Below are 26,263 nucleotides of genomic sequence, written 5' to 3'. Positions count from 1 at the left end.
ATGTTTGTGAACTACTTTGTAAACTTAATTCAAGTATATTAAAACATAATTAGAATTCAAAAGTATTTACTCATTTCCTATAAAACAATAATCAACTTTCTCTCATTTTGGAAATAAATCTTAACTTGTAAAACAGTAAGACTCAGTAACTTAAAGTATAAGTGGCTAGGTAAATCTTACAACTTCCATTTTTTAAAAAAAAGGAAAAGGGAAAAAAATTAGAAGAAAATGAATAATTTTTCTTAGATCCAACTATTATTTATAATTCATTCTACTACCAATAATTACAGATAAAATTTTAAACATTTTATCGTCGAAGTTCCTTGAGTTCAGATTCATTAATCTTAATCTTTACTCTTTATCAACCACCCCCCACCACTGAAGCCAAACTATGAACCTCATCATCAAATGCTACATTTCTACCTATAAGAATCCACACCAGAAAAAAAAAAAAGAAGAATCCACACTTGGTTTGTCCCTTTCCAAAGACTGACTCTTTACCTTTGCATTCTTTTTATACATTACAACTCACCATATATTTCACAATCCAGCGACACTTGTCTTGCTATCCTTGAACAAGAAACTCCATTGCCCAACTCTGAGCATTTTCACTGGCTGACTCCATATCTTAAATGTTCTCTCTTATCATCTGTACCTCCAGACCCCTTTAAGTTCCAGCTAAAATTCTAATTCTAATGCTTTCCCTCTGGTGATTATTTCAGAGTTATCTTATATATAGCTTCTTTGTGTATATTGTTTGTATGTTGTCTCCCCCATTAGACTGTGAATTCCTTGAAAGCAGGGAAACGTCTTCTGTCTTTCTTTGTATCTCCAGAACTTAGCCCAATGCCTGGTACACACTAAGTGCTCAGAAATGTTAACTGGGGGCAGCTAGGTGGCACAGTGGATAGAGCTCTGGCCTTGGAGTCAGGAGGACTTCAGTTCAAATCTGGCCTCAGACACTTGACACTTACTAGCTGTGTGACCCTGGGCAAATCACTTAACCGTGCTTAGCCAAAGAGGAAAAAAAAAAGTTAATTGACAGTCAACCATCCCACTCATCCATAAATACTCACTCAGCCCTTAATTCTCACAGGGTCATGCTCTAACTCTACCTCTTAACATCCAGTAGCCCTACCTCTCCATTTAACGTAGCCTACTAATTTCCTAACTATGAAATACTTCCTTGCCCAGCCCAGATTCTCATGCTCAGTCACTTCAACAATGGCTTAGCATCCTATACTCCCTCAATTCAACAATTCATGTAGTGCCTATTTATAATAGGTGCTAAGGAGGTTACAAAGATACCTGTACTCAAACAATCTAATGGGAGGAATAATCTCTGACATTTATCAAGTTTCAAGGTTAGTAAAAAAGTTTCCTTAGAACCCTGTGAGTTAAGGAATATTATTATTATCACTGTTTTATATGTGAGGAAATTGAAGCTCTGAAACATTAAGCATCTATATCAGAAAAAGAGGTGGTCTAGTCATGTAACCAGACAGAAAATAATAAATGGACTTGCTTAAATACTGCATGGATACTCATAAAACCATACTGCTAAATGAATAAGCCAGGAAAGGCCAGTGTCAAAACTCCTCTGCTCCTCAAACCCTGAGAGGCGAGTACTACAGTTATCATCATCACCATGTTATAGAACAGGGCTTCTTAAACTTTTTCCACTCATCACCCCTTTTTGCATTTTGGCAGCGTTGGCTGGCGTTGTGTGGCCTGAGGGCATGTGCAGTGCATAGTGAGCATGCTTTGTGTTCAAAACCAAGGCTGCAATAAAGTTGCCTGGAGCAACATGGGCAAGTGCTGCCAGAAACACTTCAGATTCATTACACGTTTGATTTGGAATTAATTTTTGGTCATTGCAAGTTCAGAAATCTTATACCGTTACCAAATTTTTCGTGACTCCACATGGGGTTGCAACCCACAGTTTAGGAAGCGCTGTGAAGAAGATAATAAGACAAAGCAACACCATTTAATTGGATGAGAGGTTCAAGGTTCAGAGAGGCTGTGACCAGTTTATGGTTACTCAGGCAATAAATTTCAAGGCAGGACTTGAGACAAAATTAGTTAGTTCTAACACCTAAGGCTAAACTCTTCCCATTACATGTTGTCTCTTAATCAGGCTCTCTTGATAAGAAGGGACCCATAAAACCTCTAGTCATCCAAGTGACAAAGCCATCTCTTCCTGTCATCCTTCCTGTCATCCATCCAGAGCCTCTCCCCATCATCCCTTGCACCCTTCCTCTCTCCCTTTCTCTGCCCATCAAAATCCTCACTTTTCCTGTAAGACTCAATACAAGTATCACCTTTTCTGTGAAACCATCCTTCACTCCTCTAATTACAAATGCTGCCCCTCCTTCAACCACCTCAGACTCATGTATATGCTATATCCCTCTAACAGAATGAATACTCCTAGAGGTGGGGGGTGAAGGTGGGTGTGTATTTGCTGGGTTTGGGTTTTCTCTTCAAATGCCCAGCATTCACTCAGTTTGGTCCCTTGTACATAGAAGGAACCTAATGTATTAAAATTTAAATTGTATTAAACTGAAGATAATTTCCAAATGACTCAACACTATACTAGTATATTCTTCCTCCAAATGCATTGCACTTACAGAACAAGACAGTGTAAGAGACAGAGGAAAACTGCAGAAAAAATTGGTCACAGTGCAAAGTGTGCTCCACCTCCTGCCTTGGAATGAAAAACAATATGGGATTGGTTCTGATTCTGACATGACTTCCATGACCTTGGGTAAAATACCCAACCTCTTAGTTTACTCACCAGCAAGACAAAAAAAAAACCACTTATCTCACAGGGTTTTTCTAAAGATCAAATTAGATAGCATATATAAAATGCTTTGTAAACATTTAAAAGCTATGTAAATGTCAGCAGCTATTACTATCATAAACTCCAACATCCTATCCAGGAAAGGAATCACTTCTATCACATCTGAAATATAGTCATTCAGTTTCCACCTTAATGCATCAATTGACAAGAAACTCACTATCATTGTCTTCTCTACCGCTGAAAAACTCTGATTATTAAAATATTCTTCTTGTTCTTGAGTTTAAATCTACCTACCTGTAACTATTATCCATTGGTCCTAGTTTTGATCTATGGAACAGCACAAAGTCTAATCCCTGTCCTACATGAAAGTTTTCCAAATTTCTAAATGCAACTTTCATGACCCCACTAAGTGGTCTCTCTTTTTCAAAGTAAAAAATCCACAATTCCCTTACTTGTCATCATCATGGTCACCCTTGATAGACACAAAATAGACACAATCTTGTCTGTTATATGTTGCTTTGCCCTTGATCTGGCAATTAATTATGAACAGCTTTCCAGAAGTTCTTGAAAGCAGGTACAGGACATATTTATATTTTCATGTGTTTATGCCCAATTTCCCCCAAATGAATTATAAATTCCTAAAGAGTATACACTGCTTCTTATCTCTCTTTATATTTGCCAAGACATCCAGCATACTACCTTGCACACAACAGGCCCTCAATTTTTTTATGACTATCATTTCATAGCCCTAGTAAGGTTCTGTAATCAACAAAAAGTCAATGCTTCAAAGCTGAATTTCTAGAACTTAAATAGCAGATATCCACTGTTACGTAGACACGAGATCACAGAGCAGACAGGAAAAACGGCAAATAAAAGTGGCCATAAATCTCTGAAACTAACTTCCTAAGTCACATGTGGAAAGCAGTGAAGGTCTTTCAACATGATGACTTCAAGAAGAAAGTTAATACTCTGCAAACAATATAACAACAATTTGAGCAAAATTTACCTCACTAAGTCACTGGGTTTTTTAAAGCTTTTGGGACAATAAGTGCAGCAGTTGGCATATTTTGGCTCTGCTTCAAGTTCAGCCTGCTTATCCTTTATTTCACTAATTCGGTCTTTCTCTGCTGCAGACTGGACGAGCACTTTTTCAGAAACTGTAGCACTTTCCCGTGGTCTGATTTTTGCCAGTTCCGCTGTTTCTTCTTCTGTGAAAGTGATAACTCCTGGACGAGATTTTCTAGGAGCAGTTCTTTCAGAATTTTCATCTTCTTCTTCCATGCACACAACTAAATCAAACACACAAAAGACAATTATTTTTAAAAATTTTAAATAGATATTCATAAGTTAATTTATAGTAAGCAAATATCTCAGATTTAAAATTAGCAACAAAAATACACTGTTATATAATAATGGTGATGATGATAACAATGATAACAATAATGATTATAGATAGCTTTTGTATAGTGCTTTAAGGCTTGTAAAACATTTTACAAATATCATCTCATTTGAGCCTAACAACGCTGGAAGGTAGGAGCTATTACTGGGCATCAGGAAGACTTATCTTCCTGAGTTCAAATATGGCCTATGACATTTACTAGCTATAACCCTAGGCAAGTCACCTACCCCGTTTGCCTCAGTTTCCTCATCTGTAAAATTAGCTGGAGAAGGAAATGGCAAACCACTCCAGTATCTTTGACAAGAGAACCCCAATAGGGTCCCAACCCCAAATGGACACAACTGAAAAACTTTTGAACAACAAAAGGAGCTATTATTATTATTCCCTTTCTACGGATGAGGAAGATTAAATTATTTGCCCAAGGTTACACAATAAGTGTCAAAGGCTGGATCTGAATACTGATCTTCCTGTCTCCAGGTCCAGTACTCTATTTACTGAACTCTTTAGCTGTCTATATTATATTATTAATAATGTTTAACATTACTACTAAAGGTATTAACTTTTGACATTTGGGTTTAAAAATTAAATCACTGCAATAAGAAATGCAAGCCAAAATAACTCTAAGGTTTCAAGTCACACCAAGCAAACTGGCAAAGCCGACAAAAGATGCAAACAATATTGAAGAAGTTGGGGGGAGCAGAGGAAGGGAAAGTATACCAACACCCTGTTGGTAGAATTATTAATTGGTCCAACCATTCTGGACAGGAATTTGGAGTTATATGAAAACAGTGATTTGACTGCTCATACGCTTTGAACTAAGGATTTCACTGCCAGTCATGTATCAGAAAGAAATCAGTGACAAAAAAAAGCCCCATATGTATCAAAATATTTATTGTAGTACTTCTTATAGTAGCAAGTAATTGTAAATAAAATATGTAAAGATCCACTGGGAAATGGCTAAACAAATTCTAGTACGTAGGTTCAATGGGATATAACTGTTCTATAAGAAACAACTATAATAAAATCAGAAGCATGCAAAGATTTAAATGAACAGATGTAAAGTGAGGTTGGTAGAACCAGGAAAATAGTAAACACAAAATAATTGGAAAAAAACCCAGCGACATTAAAGCAAACAAAACTGAACACTATTAAAGTATGACCAAGTTATGCCCCAAAGAAGAAATATTAGAAGGCATTCCCCAAACACACACACTTCTTTGCATAAATGGGGGACTACTGGCACAGTGAACTGTACAGAATGTCAGAGTTTCTTTTATATGTTAGTTTTCTTGAACTGCTTTTTGCCTTTTAAAAAAATTTTATTCTTAGTTATATGGGATTATGGGTAAATTAAATTGGAGATTTAAACTCATTAATATTTAATTTCAATATGACAGTAAAAGATCCCTATAAAATGTATTATTCTTATGAATTATAAACATGAAAATACCTTAAAGAATCTATGATCTTAATTGAGTCCTCCCTCTAACACTGTAGCATATAATCTATTAATCACTTTTCTTTTTGTTCAATTCTTGTCCATATCTTTCCACAAATCCTTTACAGATGAACTATCCTAATATTGTAGAAGATATCTCTAAACCCTTCTTGGGTATCAATGAAGCACTCCAGCTGTCTGTTTATTAAGCTCTCCCCAATACCTGATCATACCACCTCCTAAATAGTTAAGTGGTATAGTGAATAGAGTACTAGATTTGCAGTCAAGAAGACCTAAGGTCAAATCCTACTTCCGACACTAACTAGCTGTAAGACCATGGGGAAACTCATTCAACTTCTCTCTCTTTCCTCATCTATAAAATGGGGGGGGGGAACTGCACCTATTTCAAGGGTTACAGTGAGGATCAAATGAAATAATATATGTAAAGTACTTTGCAAATCTTAAACAACTTTATAAATGTAGGGAACTATTATTTTTTAAAATCTCTTTTTCCAATGGTCAGTTCCTAAAACTTATCCTTTAATCCACTTCCTAGACACAAACTAGCAACATGTTGTAGCCTAATAAGGCTTAGCATGGCAATGTCTTTGCATAACCTACAATTTTTACTCAAAAATCAGGATGCTCTATGATAAACAGCTACATGTTATCACTAGAAAAAAATAGTGGAGATGAAGAGTAGACATAGTCTGTCCTGATCAGACTATATTTGAAGCACGGTATTCAGTTCTATGCACAACATTTTAGAAAGAACACTGAGAAACTCAATTTTTCAAGGCAGCAGATGGGAATGTGATTAGTGAGGGACTCAGGAACAAGCCACATGAAAAATCACTGAAGAAACTGAGGATCAGTAGACTAGAAAAGAGATTTGAGAAAATGTTGCCAGAGGACAGGAGGGTATTCAAGTATTTGAGTAGTTGTCATGTAGAAGAGAACTTAGATTTTCTACTTGGTTCCAGAGGGCAGAAATGGGGACAATGAGTTGAAATTTCAAAGACAAATTTTGAATCAATGTGAGGAACAACTTTCTAATAATTAGAGCTCCCAGAAAGTGGAAAGAAATATTTTGGGAATTAGTGGGTTCCATTACACAGAAGGTACTCAAACAGAGATTAGATGACCATTTGCCTGGTATGTTATTCTGTAAGTTAATTTAGGTATCAATTGGACTAGATAGCTTCAGAAATCTCTTCCAAAACTGAGGTTATTTTTTTTTTAAAAAGATGGGCATTTATATTAGGGAATTATATTAGGGAATGTATTGGCATCACTGATACATAATTTCCTAAATGCAATTCAGCACACTGTCTTTCTCCCAACAGCCAATGATGGTCTTCAGTGTCTGTCCAAAAATATATATAAAATAACTCAATGGGCTTCTCATGCAATTGCATGTCAGAGTTTTGATAACAGGCATTCTTTATCCATGTGTGTGCATGTATGATTAGGCCACATCACATCAATAACACAATGTAAAACACAGCTTAATGTCTCTCCTCCAATAATTGGGTCTGCTGTGCATATAGTAAGATCACATCAAGAGTCTGTGAAAGACGGAGAAAGAGAAATAACTTTGTTCACTGAGATATAAAATAAAGTACTACATGAAGTTTGGAAGACACAAAAGGAAACAACTGAAGAGGAGGAAAAAGAAGAGTTATCTAAAGAGATTATAGTATCCTAGGCCTTGATTTCTTTAGTAATAAGTTACTTGCAAATACGAGCATCTGGAAGGCTTCATCATTTACAGGCAATTTTTACTTAATTTAGATTATACATACTATATTACGTTGATGAGCATCCAGTTCCTGTTTTATGCCTTGATGAACAAAGTCATTTCTGTTTCTATCTATCACAAAATCTTGTATCATTATAATATGAATGTGGAAAAAAAATAAGCTATATTTTGTTCTACTAAATCAAATATCGTATTGGGGGAATAATGAACAAACAGTAAGCACAGGAGTATCTTGTATTCTGAGGAAAATTAATATTATGTTATATTATTTAATAATTCATCCTTTACTCACTGTCACACCTCACTTCAGAAGGGCAGGCATTTTCAGAAGGGCATGAGTGAGAAATGTGATCACCCCTAGCTCCCAACCCCTTAGCCAGCTTGGGCTGGGCCTCCCAAGTGAGACCCTTGCTTCTGTTTACCCCATAGACAGAGAATGAGTTTGAGCTAGGGTCAGAGAGGAGCATAATCAGCCATATCTGAAAATCAGCCCATTTTTCCCAGCTGCAGGATTAGTCCTTCTCTTCCCCCAGCCCCCCCAGCACCTCTCCCCTCAAAACAAAACAACAAACAACAAAACAAAAACAAAAACCCAAAACTACAACTAGATAGGAAGAAGGTGAGACCTCTTAACCCACCTCCTCATCAAAATGTCCACCAATTGGGGTTTCCTTGCCTTTGTCAGGGGAGGTCCAAATGAGGTACTGTCAGGCCAAACAGAAGGAAGACACAGCTAGGTTTGAAAGGCCCTGTGGGCCGGCTCTCACACGGGGTTTTTGGTCATCAGAGGACAATGATCCAATTTACTGGTTACTGCTAGCCTTGATCACACTTGGAAATCCATCTCTAAGAATTTCAATTGCAAACAATTCTCTAATATCTTTCAATTAGCAGGGTGATGGGAAAATACAGTTTGCTAAAGAAAATTATTTCAAGAACCTATCTATTCTCATATTTTTTAATCAAAGATACTTTTAATACTTATATATTATTCTAAAAAAAACTGTTAGCAATGGAAAAGTGGGCATATGGGTTATTAGTTACTGGAACTTTCTGCCAAAAGTAAAACAGCTGGTAACTTCTTGAGCTGCTTTTACGATAATTTAAACTTTCAAAAGGTATAGGGAAAACAAGGGAAAATTTTACTTTTAATCTGATTTTCACTAAAAGAAAAAAATTTATGTTGCTGGTACAAAAATACACATATTTTTCTACATTTTGGGGACTATAACTCAGTGGTTATATACTTCCTATTACTCCTCCAAAAAGATATAGGCAATAGTACATTAATTTGTTATTTATAGGGGCAGCTACATGGCGCAGTGGATAGACCACCTGCCCTGGAGTCAGGAGGACCTGAGTTTAAATCCGGCCTCAGACACATAATACTCACTAGCTGTGTGACCCTGGGCAAGTCACTTAACCCCAATTGCCTAAAAAAATCAAACAAACAAAAAAGGTAAACTGAGTGAGACCTTGGTGTGAAGAATGGTTTAATTCGCTAAATTTAATCATTTCAAGACAAGTTTCAAATGCAGAAACAATGAATTCTCGACCAGGGTAAAGTATAAATTATAAGGACTAGCAAATACATATTTGACAAATTTCATCAAAGTGCTTCCACTTCCACTGTTGATCAATATTAAACTAGACAGAGAGTAGACATAAAGTAGGAAGAGGAGTATTAGTGATATCTAGAAATTTCAGGAGATAAATCCAAGAAAGAATGCAACAATAAAACCCATGTCCTTAGGAGCATATAGGTAAATTAGATATCTTAATGCAAAGATGCAAATTTGATGTTGTAGGGAACACTGGTTCTCAGTGGAAGGGATGAAACCTATGATTATAACAAGGGTCTGGATAAATGGTGGGTGTACTTTATTTAAAATAATAATGACAATGACAGCATTTATATAGTGCCTAGTATGTGCCAAACACTTTGTGAGCACTTTACAAATATCTCATGTGATCCTGACAATAGCCCTGCAAGGTAGTTATGATTATCCCCATTTTTACAACTGAGAAAACAGACATTAAGTGACTTGACCAGAGTCATCCAGCTAGTAAGTATCTAAGGCCAAATTTGAGCTCAAGTCTTCCTAAATCCAGGGTCAGTGCTCTATTCTTTGTGCCACTTCTCTGCATAAGACAAACAGAGCAGAGAAGAATGTTCTAGCAGTTAGGACAATATGGAAAGACTTCCTGAATAAGGTCGTGTTTGAATTTGGTCTCAGGTCTTACAGGAAGCCAGGGATTCTAAAAGGCAGATGTAAGAAAAGAGACTAGTTAATAAATTCTTGAATTGCCTTTAGAATAAATTTTATCTTTCAAAGGTGGAGAGGTCTTCCAGTTAAGATGGCCACATGAAAGGTCATGAGAGTGATCACATCTTTCATATAAATCTTAGCCGACATTTAAGAAGGACCCCAGGAAAACCAATGGTAGTAAGGCCAGAAGCAAGGGAGAAGAGTAGAAGGGTCTCAAGCAGGATGAATACAGAAATACAAGGAAGCTGGCAGAAGTGAGGAGAAGAGTATGGGAAAGGAATAAATATGAAGCTGGAAGAGGCTGGGAAAAGAGCTATACCAGGAAAACCAGCAAGAGTACAAGTAAGTGGACCAGAGACAGGAAGAGGAACCAAATGTAGGAAGCTAGGGTGAGCACCCACAAAGGGACTTGAGATTAAGCACTGCTCTGAACATCGGGGAGCACGAGCCAGCATTAGCTCCAAAAACCTAGGACCTGAAAACACTGACTTTGGCTTTTCAGAACAAAGGCAGAAAAGAATCAGTTCAAAACAACTTCATTTCCCAATTCCAGGAACACCACGTCTTCCCCTGAAATCTCATCATCCTGCTGACTGATTCAGCACCTTCTCAGCTCATTCAGTTGCCTATCCCACCTACTCCCCCATATTGGAGGGCTTTAGTCAGAACAATGAATTCCTCCCAAAAGAGTTCCTTTAAAGAGGGCAGAAAAATTTCCATCTAAGTCATTTCCCATCAGCTTCTCCACTGGGTTTCAATTTGGCCCTCATGCCCAATCTCCATCATTTTCGTTTTGTGTTTTGTTTTGCTCCTTTAGGTTAAAAGCTAATTGAGGGTAGCAATTGTTTTTTTTCTTCTTACTTGTATCCCCAGACCCTAGGATAGTACTGGGCACACAGTATTTCCTTTCAGTCATTTTTCAATTATGTCTGACTCTGTGACTTCATTTGGGTTTTTTTGGGGCAAACATAGTGAAGTGGTTTGCCATTTCCTTCCCCAGTTCATTTTACAGATGAGGAAACGGAGGCAAACAGAGTTAAGTGACTTGCCCAGCGTCACATAGCTAGTAAATATCTGAAGCCACAGTTGAACTCCAGGCCCAATACCATATCCACTTAGTCAACTTGATGTCCTGTTAAAATTCTCCACGTATTACCAACAAAACCCAGCAGAGAAGACACAGAAAGCAAAAATTCCACTTAAAATGACTACAGAAGGTATAGCAACTTAAGAAATATTAATCACTCATGGGTAAGTCAAGCCAAAAACTAAAGAAAAGACAATACTATCTAAGTTTACTTTAATTTGCTTATGTGGTGACATACCAATCAAGCTTCCAAAGAATAGCATTATAGAGCTAGAAAAAAATAACAAAATTCACCTGCAAGAACAAAAGGTCAAGAATATCAAGAGAATCAACAGACACAAAAAAGTGAAGGAAAATGCCTAGCAGTACTAGATCTCAAACTGTACTATAATCAAACTGTACTACAAATTAGTAATTATCAAAATAATCTGGTACTACAGAAAAAAAATCAAATGGCTGGTCAATGGAATAGATTAGGTATGTGATATACAGAAGTAAATGATCACCGTAATCTAGTGTTTGATTAAGCCAAAGATCCAAGCAACTGGGGCAAGAATTTATCATTTGACAAAAACTGCTGAGAAACCTAGAAAGCAGTGTGGCAGAAACTAGGCATAGACAGACATCTCAAACATCTACCAAAATAAACTCACAATGGATACATGATTAGAACAAGGAAGAAAATTCTATGATATTTCTGAATGAAGAGTTTATGATCAAACAAGGGACATAGAAGATTGCAAACGATAAAATGATTACATAAAAAAAATCTTCACAGCAAAGTTCTCTGATGAAGATCTCATTTCTACAATGTATAAGAAACCAAGTTATATTAATAAAAATAAGAGAAAATCCTAGTTGATAAATGGCCAAAGGACTTGAAGAGGTAGTTTTAAAAGGCAGAAATCAAAGCTTTCAAGTCATATGAAAAAATGCTTCAAATTTCTAATTATCAGAGAAATGCAAATTTAAATAACTCTAAGGCGTCACCTTACACCTTTCAGATTGGCCATCATGGCAGAAAAGAAAAGCTACATATTCCAGAGAGAATGTGGAAAAACAGGTATACTAATGCACTGCTCCAATCTGGAGAATAATTTGGAACTATGCTCAAAGGGTTACAAAGCTGTACATATCCTTTGACCCAGCAATACCACTAACGCCGTACCTGATAGAGATCAAAGAAAATAACCCATTATGTACAAAAATATTACAAGCAGGGACAGCTAGGTGGTACAGTGGATAGAGCTTTGGAGTCAGGGGGACCTAAGTTCAAATCTGGCCTCACACTTGACACTTAGTAGCTGTGTGACCATGGGCAAGTCATTTAACCATGGATGCCTCACCAAAAAGGAAAAAAAACCCAAAACACTTACAATAGCTCTATATGTGGTGGAAAAGAACTGGAAATTGAGGGGATACTCATCAACTGGGGAATAGCTGAACAAGTTGTGGTATATGATTGTGATGTTATACTACTGTGCTATTAGAAATGATGATGGGAATGGTTTCAGAAAAACTTGGGAAGATTTATACAAACTGATGTAAAATTAAGTGAGCAGAACTAGGAGAACAACGTATACAATAAAAGGAACACTGTAAAAATAATCAATTCTGAAAGATTTAGCTACTCTGCTCATTACAATGATCTATAACAATTCCAAAACACTCATGATGAAAAATGCTATTCACTTCCAGATAAGGAACTGATAGACTGAAAATGCAAACTCAAACATAGGTTTTTTTTCTGTTCTTCTTCTTTCTTGGAACAGAGTTAATGTGGAAGTATATTTTGCATGATTTCATGTGTATAATGGGTATCAATTCTTGGTGGGGGGAGAAAATTTCCAATAAAAAAAAAACAGGAAAAAAATTTACAAATGATTCAATGTAGGGGGTGAGAATAAGGAAATGATGATGCAGCTAAGCTGTGAGACTGCCCTGACTGAAGGGTGGTGGGTACCCTCCAGACGAACACGAAAATTAGGAAGAGGAAGTAAGAGAAAGAGTTCAGTTTCAGATACATTGAGTTTAAGGTATCTATACAACATCTGGTTTGAGATGTCTAAGAAGCTGCTAAGGATGTGAGACTAGAGGTCAGCAGAAAGCTACTAGGGCTGCTAGGCAGCCAACTGGATAAAATGCTGGGCTTGGAGTCAGGAAAGCTCATCTTCTTGAGTTCAAGTCTGGCCTCAGACACTTACTTACTGTGTGACCTTGGGCAAGTCACTTAACCCTGTTTGTCTCAGTTTCTTCATCTGTAAAATGGGGTAGGAGAAGGAAATGGCAAACCACTCTAGTATCTTTGCCAAGAAAACCCAGGGTGACAAAGAGTCAGACATGACTGAAACAACTCAACAACAGAAAGTTTAATACATACATGTATTCAGAAAGAAGAATACATAAATTTGAAAATCATCAACACAGAGATAATTGAATCTGTGAGAATTAATGAGATAACTGAGTGAAACAGTACAGAGGGAGAAGAGGTACATAACGGAAAACTAGGCATAGCCTAACAGGTATCCTTTTATGAAATTCAATGCCTCTCTGATTGGATCAAGAGGGAAAAGACTGATTGGTTGAGAAAACAAGTAAGCCCTTAGGAGATCAAAGCAGCCAAGGCTCAGAGGACTTGTGGAATGAGAAATGACGGCAAAAATTTTCATAGGACTTCAAAGATGTCATCTGAGGTTCCTTTGAACTCTGAGATCTTTTATTTCTAAGTACCTAGTATATGCTGGGTGGTAGAAATACAAAGATTTTTTGAAAAACCTTACCCTCAAGAAGCTTATCATTTAAAAAAATAGTACCTTCTATTTTCCTAACCATAAAAGAAGTAAAAAGTACACTGGAGAGTGGTTTAAGACCTTCGTTAATATAGAAACTTGAAAGTTATTTTTCTGCTTTATTCTGGTAAAAGTTTTCAAAGTTCCACCATCTCTATGACTTCATCAATAAATGACAACAGGTCTGCAAAGTGCTTTAACTCATGTTCCTCACAACAACACTAGGTACCATTATTATCTCCATTTTTATTCCCATTATTTTATTTCTATTTCACATATGTGGAAACTAAGAAACCGGTAAAAGAACTTTTCTGGAGTCACACAGTTAATAAATGTCTGAGGCAAAGGATTCAAATTCAGGTCCAAGACTCACATTCTTTTCATTGTATCACCTAACTGCTTCTAAATTATAATAATAACATAACTGCCACTCAAAGAAGTATTTGTAAATTAACAGATGAAAGCATTAGTAAGTTTTAATTTTTCACATTCAGGATTCACATTTTTGGCATGCTTTTGTATTTATCAGTGCAATATTAGCATTTATATTTAGCAGCTATATATTACAGCAATATAGGAATGAGTAGATTTTCTTAATAAAAAAAACCAAACAACTCACCTCCTTCTCCTCCCTCTCCAGTTGTTGCTATCGGAGAAGAGACAGTCTGGTGCTTCTTCATATGTTTTTTGCAGTGGACTGTTGTTCGGAAACTCTCCTCACAGAATGGACACTTGTAAGGCTTCATGCTCATGTGAGTTGCCATATGTCTGGTGAGACTACCATTCGTAGTGAACGATGCATTACAAATATTACAGCTGAATGCTTTTACGCCTACAACAAAAACAATATTATCAAAACTTATGCAGTTAAAAAGAACTTTGTTACATTGAAAAGACCACAGAAGGTTTAAAAGCCACAATTGTCTTGCTAAATAAATGGAAGTAAAAAGGAAGTTGGTTGCTTTACCTACAGTTTCCTTTTTTTTTTTTAAGGGAAATGAGTTGTCTTAAGAAAATAAGAAATATCACACTGGGCTGCCAGACTCTATCTCCAATATTCTATGACTAACAGAGGCACCAAGGGATACAGACGGAACAGCAAGGATATCCTGGTTGACGTCAACTTGCAAAATTAGTGAACCTCTCAAATATCTTTTTTTTTGGGGGGGGGCAATTGGAGTTAAGTGACTTGCCCAGGGTCATACAGCTAGTAAGTGTCAAGTGTTTGGTCTGAGGTGATTTGAACTCAGGTCCTACTGACTTCAGGGCTGGTGCTCACCACCTAGCTGCCCCATCCCCTCTCAAATATCTTAAGTTTCCCCCAGTAACCTATTATGCCTCTGTTGCTTTTTAATTTAATTAAATTAGTTAATTTAATTCAAATTATTTCTTAAATTGTGCTTTCAGTCTAGACAATCTCCTAGCAATAATGCAGTCTACAAATTTACTCATCTCTGTATGGAGTTGCACTTCTTTTGTCTGCATCAAATATGCCTCTTTTAAGCTTTAATGAATGCAGTTCTTCCTCAAATTCCACAGGCTGGTGAATATATATGTTTACCATATCCACTTAATGCCTATGTTTTTAAAATGAAATGTTCTCATAGGCTGCTCACATAAGCACACTTCATATGGTTCAAAGAAATGTCTTATAATTAAATAAGGGAAAGCAACAAGCATTTATATAGAAACTATATGACAGACACTGTCCTAAGTACTTTTAAAAGGCCATCTTCAGGATTTTATTTATTTATTCCTTTTTGGTGAGGCAATCAGGGTTAAGTGACTTGTCCTGGGTCACACAGCTAGTAAAGGGCATATGTCTGAGGCCAGATTTGAACTCAGGTCCTCCTGACTCCAAGGCTGGAACTACTGTGCCACCTACATGCCCTGCTAAGTACTTTTAACAAATATTATTTGATCCTCACAACAATCCTAAAAGGTAGGCACTGTTATTATCTCCATTTTGCAGGTGAATGGAAGCAGACAGAGGTTAAGCCACTTGCTCAGGGTCACACAGCTACTATGTGTCTAAAGTTGGATTTGAACTCAGGTCTTCTGACTACAAGCTTAGCACTCTATCTACTGTCTCTTAAAATTTTACATTAATTTAAAAAAATAAATATTTTAAATTCAATTGATGGTTATAATTCATCAGGGAGTAGAGAGACAAATTATAGGAGGAAAGGCCTCTTATGTATAACTTTTCTAAAGAAAATTTTTCCCAAAAAGATGTGAACTGCAAAATGGAAAACCAAACACTCAAACTGTCTACAGTGAAAGAAATAGCAATCTAGGTGGTATACTGAAACACATTTAAATAGCTTATATTTTGTTTACCTAGCTGAATGTTTTAAATCAGACACAATGATAGGCAGTAGTATTTAATGGAAAAAAAATACTGTGCTTCAGTCTCTCCACTGCTTACTAGGCTATATAAACTTGGTCAATTTATTTAGCCTTGTCAGATTAAGTTTCTTCTCCTAGAAAATAAGACAATAATACCTGCTACCTACCTCACAGAGCTACTGTATGTGTAAGGATTCATTAAAATGTAAAATTCTAGTGAAATGTAAGGTATTATGGGGGCTGGAAAGGACCAAATAAATGGCTTATTTCAACCCTTTATTCCACAGATGAAAAAAGTGAAGAATAGAGAGTTAAGGGGTGTACCAAAGATCACATAAGAGGTTAGTAGAAGACTGGAAAAGAAAATAGTTCTAATTTCATTGTGCTCTTTTCATATTTTCAAGTATTATGTAAAGCTATAGAAAGTTAAAATTTCCAACATACTATAGAACTTCACTCCTCTAAACGCTGTCTTCATAATCCATGCTGTAGTAATTGTCTTGTGAGAGGGACACCCTAATGATGAGTTTACCTCAAGTAACTAAGCCACTTTGGTGGGAACAAACAGCTGCCTGACACTAAATCTTGCTCTATAGACAACATTACAATATGTTTTTTGTATACCACAGAATGAAGAAAGGTAGCATATTAAAGGATTTAAAGAATTATTATTTCCTAGGCCAGACCAGAGATATCACTTTATTTTTTAATATTTAAAAGTTATAATTTATTACTAAAGTATAGAGAAGCAAATGAACACAATATATAAAGCACATGCCAAGCAACAACATAGTAGACTACAACATGAAAAAGAAAAAAAAAGAACTTACTTGATGTATATGGAAAAAATACAGCTGTAACAGTCATGGCAATCAAGCCTATTGTATTTTTCAATAGTGAATGACAGAAATGTTAACAATATTACAACATTACAAACTTATAATCTCCAAATAAAAAACAGACTTTATTACCTGTGTGTGTCTTCTCATGGGATTTGAGAACACCTGAAGAAACAAATCCACGTCCACAAAGCTTGCATTTATACGGCTTCTCACCAGTATGTGATCGCACATGTTGTTTTAAATGACTGGATTTCTTAAAACCTTTGTTGCAATATTCACATCTATAATAATAATAATAATGATAAAAAAAAAGAATTGATGCTGATACTATGTCACTATGTTGAGGCTTATAATAATAAAACCTGGAAAGAGAAAAAAAGTCCAGAAACTACATCAGCAATTTTTACAAAATGGAAAAGAAACAAAACCAAACCCTATTATTAAAGCTAGAAGTACATGAAAGAACTATGGAAAAATTCTACACATTACACAACTAGCAATCATGATTACTGTTATAGTTTACATCAAGTTATGTTTAATATTGTGTAATCTTATATACTTTATTTGAAAATAACAATATCTTAGTAACCAGAATGGCACATTCCTGGATCATATAAAATAAAATATTGTTACAAGTTAACTTCAGCATATCATACTGTCTCAGAGACATGATCTTGCATAACAATAACTATTGCTTTCTAAAGAACAGAGGTGCCAGTTTATACAGATTAGTGATTAATAATATAATATAAACCAGTTAATAACTGAAGTTATTTTAAAAAAACACAATTTGATGGGTTGGGTTTTTAAAGTTTTAATAAGTATAATTATTTCAGGATTTTACAACTATTATATATTTTAAGCTCACATTTCAACTGTTTTCAAAATGTGAACCGAAAGATTAAAAAATAAAAATAAGTTCTATTTAAATGGCTATCATACAATACTATTTTATGCAGCTCTAAATTTTAATTGGGCCATCAATCATTATCTATTAACCAAAATGTTATCTGTAACTAACTGTAACTCAGACCAGGGACTTACAAAGATAATATGGCTAACATTCTTCAAAGTAACTTTTATTTATAATGAAAAACTATATCAACTACAGATTGATCTAAAAAGAGAGGGAACTTACCCTGATGAATTCAGTTTAATAAATTCTAAGAAAATATGACATTTGGTAAAACAATGTTACAGAAACTGTTATTTCCAGAAAAACAACGTTTATATAAAAGAACAATGTCCCAACAGTAAATTTACTGATTCTGAATACAGTTAATAACACAGGTAAGCCTCAAGTACTCTCTCATTTTAATGATAGACCATCTGATTTACACTCTTTGTGGTTAGTCGACAACTTTTCATGCTTGGCTAAAATATATTAACGACATGACCTTGGTTAGGGCAACATTACGGTTGTAAATGGAAAAATGCATAGAATGCCAACAACCATGGGAGACAAACGTTATTATATACTCATTTGACAAATAGGGAAACTAAGGCAGAAAAAGGTTAAATGACTAGCCCAGGATCACATAGCTAGGAAGTATCTAAGGTTGGACTTGAACTTGCCATAATGAAGCATTCCTCTCTGTGTGTGTGTGTGTGTGTGTGTGTGCGTGTGTGTGTGTGTTGTAAGGAACTGGATCCTCAGAGAAAGACATAGTATAAGTTATCTCCAAAAAAAACACCAATTAAACAAATATTTAAGTAAGGAAAACAGATATGTATACCTGTAGGCCCTTCTACTTTGATCCTCGCTGTCCTCAAGAAACTGGGGTCGCTGAGTTTGTAGTTCCAGCTCTTCCTGTGAATGTTCTTGAATCAAACGAGTGGTCTAAAATTAAAAGGCTTAGATCAATATAAAGACAAAATCAGAAAGCAGGCCACTTAACTACCAGTACAATATGACCTATCCATATGCCCCAAAGCAAGTCTTTCATACCTATGGACCTCAATTTTCTGATCTATAAAATAGGGCTGTTGGGCTAGATGCTTAGATAGGTCTTCAAGCTCTAAACTTAAGATCCTTCGAAGAAAAATTAAATCATCTATAAACAATTTCAAAAAGTATGTACAGAACCTCTGAAGTAAAGTTACCATGCTGCCACACAATTTTAATGTTAAGATTATCCCTCTAATGTACCTCAAGCTGTACTGTGACTCTGCTCTGTAAGACTGATTTTTTAATGTTTTCTTGTTCCTCACAAAAACTGATGAGAAGTTTAAGAGACACAAGAGTGATGCTTGATATCTGTGGGACATCCTAGAACACAGAATTTAAAAAACAAACAAACCTACAACTATTTTGGGTAACTCTAGAATGGCAATATTGGCTGGCAGTACACAACTTACTTATAAATGGGTTGCATATGTAAGGGGGAAAAAAAGGAAAAAAAGTTAGTTGTTTGCAACTTGGAACACGTTTCACATAACCTTAAGCTGGGCCTTCAATTCGGTTTGGAAATCCTTTTGTTAAAGGATTACTAACTTCTAACACATTTCTCATAGTGACTATTGCAAATCCTCTATTTTCTCAAGCTCAGATGCCCAACTCTATACCTCATTATAATGTATAATCTAATATCTGACTTTATTGAGAAGACTAAAGACATTTGAGATGAATATTCTAAATTCTCCTCTAACCCTCCAAACTTTAAAACTTCTGATTTGATCTTTCTCCTTTCCTCCTATCTCAAATGAATATCTCAACGTTTAACCAAACTTCTATCACATTTCATTCCTCCCCATTCACTGACAAACTTCTATAAAAAGTAGTTTATATTCATTGCCTTCACTTCTTCACCAACTATTTCCTCACTCACTCTTCTGAAATAGCTTCTTTCTACCACTATAAACATGTCTTATAAGTCATCGGTGGATTAACAGCCAAATCCAGTTGCCTTTTTCAGTTCGAATCCCTCATGTCACGGCAGGGGCTGTCACTGTAGACCACTACCCTCCTCCCCTCTTGATGAACTCTTTACCTTTGACTCTGAAGTATCCTGTTTCTCTTTCTACCTCTCCAAAGCCTCCTTTATCTACTCTTGTAAATTAGCTTCGCTCTCCTCTGTTTCTCCCCACCAATTAGAAGTCCTCTAAATTTACCCTCTTCTGGTCCCTTAATGAGAGTATGAAAATGAGAATATAGACATTCTCTCCCTTAACCTTCTCTAATTAAAAGGTGATTCAATTATCACTTCTACACAGACCTCCCCAGTTTAGAACCCCAGCAGAGATTAAGAACTCCAGACTTGGATTTCCACATTCTCTAAATGTCTCTAAATCATTTTTGATTTCTTCTTCACATACATAGCCTATTCCCAAAGTTTATCAACTGTGAAAAATAATCATTAATACCATTATCTTGGAGGTTCAGGGCTCCCATTTCCCTTCTAAAGTCCTGACTATAAGTTCAGTCTTTTTAATAAATATATTACTGATAATGAAATTGCATAGACTCTCCTTATCCTGGTTGGCCCCCCATCCAAGCTTGAAAGGAATTTAATCTAAAGTACAGAAGTCTATTGTGTTCTACTTGCAGTTTGTTCTTAAAGAGGACCATGACATGGGGAAGGTGATGCCATGACAAGCAAGTAAATTGGATTTAAGTGAGGGAGACCTGTGCAAAGTCACCAGCCTCACTTTCACCTCCAGAGCCATCTGGGTCCAGTGGCCAGATACAGATCAGGACAACTGGAGATGGCCCAGGATGCAGTGGGGATCCTTAGCCTTTTCAAGCTAAGGTCTCAGTTTGACAGCAGCAAAGCCTATTCAGTGATTAAGGCTTAATAAGAAATGAAGCAAAGAATGGTCTCTTTAAAAAAAAAATCTGGGAGAGGGAGACCCTCATGGTTTCTGACCAAAACAGGAACAACTGCTATTTACAATCATTCTGAGCCAATCAAGGCCCAAACAGTGACCAAGTAGGGCTTGACCAGGACCTATTACTGGCCAATCAAAGACAGCCAGAGTGATCTGGCGTTAAGAGGGTCTTTAAGAGAAAAAGAGAAAAAAAAAAGTCGGGGTGGAGACATTCTTTTGTCTAGTTAACCCAAGGCTGGAAGTGGTCTAGTAAGGGATGAAATGATGGTGGAGAGGCATCAGCCCCTTTGGGGAGGGCATATAAACTGTGCAATCCAACCCCAAAGAGAATTCAGTTTTGATTGTAGCTCCTAAGGGATGTTAGCCTGCTTGAAGAAAAAATAAATGTGCATACCACATAATTCTGCTTTTGTTTTTTTTAGACCGAACTCTTTAAGGTTGACAAAACCTACGTAAAACTTCTCATTCTGAGCCTTCTTTCTATTCCCATTGATAATATCCTAATCCAGACTTTTATTAAACCTTAACTAAATTATTTCCATAACCTCTGAACTAATCTACTCCTATTTTGCTCCCATTCAAATTCAACACTTTACAGTTCTTCCAGATGAAGCTTCTTTATGTAAAGATCTAACTACTTTATACCTTTACTCGAAATATTCTGTGATTCCCTACTGCTAAATGACTAAAATCCCAACTCCTTAGCCTAGCATTAAGACTGTCTAAATCTGATTCCTGCTTACCTCTCTAGCATTTCATGTGCAGTTCATCCAGATTAATATTTGTTGTCTTGAAACACATTCCAAACTTTCCATATTCTGCGTCTTTGCTAATAATTCTCCATCCTTGGAATGCTTTGAACCACTCCTATCCCTATTCCCATTAAAACCTTACCCAGCCTTCAAACTCAAACTCAAATATAACTTCCTGAAATTCCACAGAATCATGAAGTATGGTCCAGAAAATGAATATCTTCTCTAATATACCTGATTAATCATCATTATAGTATGTGTTTCAATATCTGAAGTCTGGAAGGACTCAATTAGGAAGTCCAGTCTATTAGGAAGCTTTAAGAAACAAAAATAAACCTAAACTTGACTCTTTAACTTCAACCCATAGCTCCTAATTCTCTCCCTTAGGTCATCCCCACCCCCACTCCATTTTTATACCCTGAAGCTAAGAATTTTTTTTTACAGTTTCAAGAAAGTTTAATTGTATTTTAAAATGGGTTGATTTTAGAGAAGGGATCTAGGGGAAGGGAGAACAAATCTAACCCTTTTTCTGTATGGGTACTTCAAACTGATTGCAGACTTGAAGCTGTTTTAGAGATCATCTATCAGTTCCTTCATTTTACAGTGGGGGAATCTAAGGCCTAAAGAATTTATGTAACTTGCCCAAGGTCAGAGCTGGCTTTTGACCCAGGATTTTGACTCCAACACAGGATTTTTCCCACTATATCATGCTGCCACCTGAAAAAAAGTTATCAATACTCATCCTTCCTCTCCTCAAGCCATATGCCAAAAAACCAAGGAAAAAACAACACTTTTCTTTTGCAAGTTAAACACCCCTACCTTACTTCAAATGATCTTTAAATGGCTTGCATTCAAGATTTTTTACCATCCCAGTTGTACTCTTTTGGATGCTTGTAATCTTACCAAATTCCTTCTTCCAATAAGGTGCCCAGAATTGAACACAATACTCCAAACACAATTGGATCGAGGTAGTGTGTTTGTTTCTAGATACTATGTATACCTTTTGATGCCACAGTGTCTCATGAACTTTCTTGACTGCCGGGGCACATGTGACTTGTACGAGTTTGCAGTCCTCTAAAATCCTCAGATATTTTTCTGACAAACTAACTACATATCCTGATATGCCTGTTTTTTATTACCAATTTTTTAAAGTACCCAAGTTTTAAGAATTTACATATAGCTCTACTAAATTTCATCTTAGTAGACCAGACCAGCATTCTAGCCTGTTAAGTTCTTTTTAGACTGTGTGAGTTGACTCTCCCAGCTTAGTGTCATCTGTGGTAAATTTGCCATCTTTGTCATCACCCAAATCTCTGTCAAAGACAAAGATCATTGGCGAATGCCACTGGAGACCTTCAAAGGTGATATTAAATTAGTCACCTATTTTTAAAGTCCAGTCATTGAATGGTTCTGAATGAAACTACTAACTATACTATCACCTAGACTTATTTCTCCAACTTTTCCAAAGAACGGCACAAGATATTTCATGAAATTCTTTCCTAAAATCAAGGTAAATAATAGCTTTAAAAGTCCTCTATTAGTTTAGTAAATGATGCTCAAAAAGGAAATTAAGTTAATTGGATATGATTTAATGATGAAGTTGTGTTAGCTCTTTGTGATCACTACCCTTTTCTAGATATTAACCTTACCTTTATTAATACATTCTCAAAATTTGCCAAGAATCAAACTCAAGCCCAATATCTTGAATAGTATTTGCACTCTCCATTCTTATCCATTTTTTAAATACTGGACATTTGTCCTTAATACTATAATCATGCTTTTTTGTTTTATTCCTGCAAAATTTCTCCCTACATCCTTACTTAGCTATACTATGTACATATATATAATATATGGCATGAAATGGAAAACAGGATAGGAAAGAAAGATGGGAGGTATGATGGATGAGGAAGCAGCCTGATGGCCAGGTATATCCTTCCCTGAACTATTCCTTCACCTCCCAATTAAGCTTTAGTTCTCCTGGTTCTCTTATAATTTCCTTTTAATATTCTAAAACATCACCACCTTTATTTATTTATTTTGTCTCCATGTTTGTTCCTTAAACACATTCAGAATTTTCTGTTCCCCAAAAAGGACATCAAGTGATTATTTTAGAAGCACTGTAAGCTCTGCTGACATACTTTCTTATCTTAGTATCTTAAGAGCTGTATTCCTCAAAGCAAAAACACACAAAAAAGTCTTCCTTAGCACATAACAAATAATGATTTCTATTATCATCTCATTTTATCTATGTAAAGGTGGACAATTCTACTACCTGGCATTTTGTAAAGTCTGGTATTATTAGTAGTAATGCTACAGGGCAGCAATGGTGATATGCCAGGTGATAAATCTTATTAAAAGTTTAGTACTATCTCTGGAAGAAGTCTTAACAGTCCTATGGAACCATGTCATGCTTATCTATTCATCCAGTTATGTACCTATCCTTGCTCTCCTCTTCTGTGCACGTTTAAAAAAATCAAGCTGTGTCACGAGTTCTCTTCATCTATATAAGGCACTTCATACAATTTCCCTTTTTTCTTCATCTTTGGAAATGCATCTGTGTCTTCAGAATTTACTTGTTAAGAGCTTTCTATCCCTCTTAAGCTGATTTTTCTTACAGAATTGAGGCTGTGGAATTATGCCTATCCTCTCTCATACTCTGAAATCTAAACTCTACAAATCTAGGGTGAGTATTAAGACTATGGCAGAAATTTCTCTTCTCTATTACAAAATAAAAGAAAATGTTCATTTTCATCTAAGATTCCTAACATTTCTATCCTAGCAACTAGTTTCTTCTGATTGATGAGTATCAGATCCAGAAGAGAATATTCCCTTTTTAGTTCTCTCTACCTTTAAAGAATGAAACCATCTTAACACAAGACAATAAATTATTAGCTCCTGTACTTTTCGCAGAAAGAGCTCCAGCAGGTACCTGGATAACTAAACCTCCTCCCTCCCCTGCCTTAATATGAGCCCATGCCTGGAATACTTGCTTTGCATTCTGTTTCCTGAACTTCTAATTTATTTCTTTGTTCTGTCCAGGTGGTTGACAATTTACTATAACTATTTGGCTTCCCTTTTTTGCTTATTTGATTTTCATCCAAATACTCTTTCTAGTATGCTCTCTTTCCTTCCCAGGCATCCCCACCTGGAAATGATTTTTCCTTCCACAGACCTCAAAAAAGGACTGCTCATCTTCCAGTTTAATCCTCAAAACATTTATTAAACATCTATGGTAAAAGTCCTGTTTTGAGCTTGTTCAACAACACAGGACCATGCACAGATCTCTGGAACAATCCAAGTTCAAGATAAGAGCTAAGAAGATGAACATGATGAAGGTAGATGTGTCATATTCAATGGCTATAGTCTATTGACTGCTTCCTCTTTAACTGCAGAAAATGGCTCCAAATGTTTCACTGTAGATTTTATAATGGCCATATATAACCTACAGTATTCACATGACAAATCATTGCTTTTAAGTGAGCAATCAATAAAAAAAATTTATTAAATGCCTACTATGTATAAAACACTGCTAAATGTTAGGTGCTAAGGCATCTACTGCACTTCATTATTTGTCATTTCCATAAGGGTAAAACAGAAAAAGACATAGTGAATAAACATAAAATGAAAAGGAAGAAATATATATATCTGCAATAAAATCTTCAAAAATTACCAACTATGTTTCATTCTTCCTGTTAAGATTTCCCCCACAAGATTTCACACATTGTGCATCTTACCACAACATAAACATCTTGAAATTAACTTTAAACAGATGATATCACATACAATTAAAGAGGTGAAATCTCTACTAGGTTCCAAGGTAAAATAAACTAAAGAAGTACTACATTTTGATAGTTATGTGAAAGATGCTGACAAGCTTATTTCTTCAATATGTTTCTCTTTCTAATTCTATTATAGTGTCTTTAGAATATTTACTGAAAGCAAGATATACTTCTGGTGTTTTGTGCCTAGACAACAAAACATATGATATGATATGACAGAGAGAATATTTGCCTTGGAAATTAGAAAGATTTGGGTTCAAATTCCATCACAGAATTTTACAAACTGTGTGATTCCTGATAGGGTACTTACTCTAGCCTCAGTTTCCTCATGTTTGGACTTGATTACTACTGAAGTCCCTTCCAGGCCTAGATCTATGACCCATCAAAAAAGCTGCCACACCTAGTTTTTAATCAAGAGGTAACTGCGGTGTTGACATAATCAAGGAAAAATCAAAATGATCTGATGAAAAATTAAGATAAACAGGAAAACTTTTATAATGTAAACATTTAAAAAATATCACAAGTGATACAATAAGATTTTTAGCAGTAAGGTGTCTCTGTTTCTTTAATTATTTTTCTTTAGCCTTGTCTGAATCTACCAAAATTTAATAAGGAAATAATAATCTAGCAGATACGGAAAAAGTAGATTTCTTTGATGAACCATAAATTATTTTTCAATAAATACTCACTACATTAATAGTGTCTGTATTAGGAACTTGAAGCAGGTTCTGTTGATGGAAACTGGTTGAAAGAGCCTGAGATTCTAGTGTGCTGGAATCTTGTAGCTGCTGGACAGGTGGAAATTGATTCTGATTATATGTATCAGTCACAGCAAAACCTGTAACAGATTAAAAAAGAGGTGGTCCAAACAATCTCCTAAGCCCTCAGTTTCTATACTTATAAAATAATTCTTAATTGTTAAAAATATATACTATTTTAATAGTAAAAGTTTTTTTAAAGACAAACCAACTCTATATTTCTAAATTGGTTTCAGAATTAGATATCATTAATTTAGGGGAAACAATATTGCAGGGGATAGTTGTATATTAATACTATAATAAATGGAAGATAAGTTTCTACAAAATTTGGACTGTATAAGCTCAAAATTGCATTTCACAGATACCTGAGACTAAAATAGGAAACTACTGGGAAGCTGCTAGCCTGAATA

General features: G+C 35.7%; 1 protein-coding gene across 6 annotated transcripts in view; it reads right to left on the bottom strand.

The window, feature by feature from the left end:
* The window catches only part of ZNF236 (zinc finger protein 236), a 221,866-nt gene that overhangs the window by 62,150 nt on the left and 133,453 nt on the right, over positions 1–26,263 (bottom strand). For all 6 annotated transcript variants that reach the window (XR_013486249.1, XM_020986931.2, XM_078153550.1 and 3 more), the window contains 5 exons: positions 25,785–25,933; positions 18,473–18,576; positions 16,866–17,017; positions 14,165–14,377; positions 3,807–4,089 (listed from right to left, as the gene is read on the bottom strand). Coding sequence is in view for 5 of the 6 variants with exons in the window: in XM_020986931.2 (XP_020842590.1) it covers positions 3,807–4,089; positions 14,165–14,377; positions 16,866–17,017; positions 18,473–18,576; positions 25,785–25,933 (901 nt within the window). In the remaining variant the exon portion in view is untranslated. The remainder of the gene's footprint in view (positions 1–3,806; positions 4,090–14,164; positions 14,378–16,865; positions 17,018–18,472; positions 18,577–25,784; positions 25,934–26,263) is intronic.

Source organism: Phascolarctos cinereus, unplaced genomic scaffold (genome assembly GCF_003287225.1).
Source record: "Phascolarctos cinereus isolate Bilbo 61053 unplaced genomic scaffold, phaCin_HiC Scaffold_4;HRSCAF=312, whole genome shotgun sequence".
Taxonomy (NCBI): Eukaryota; Metazoa; Chordata; class Mammalia; order Diprotodontia; family Phascolarctidae; genus Phascolarctos; species Phascolarctos cinereus.
Note: the sequence above shows the minus strand (reverse complement) of the source record. Positions and strands in the feature narration are given on the sequence as shown.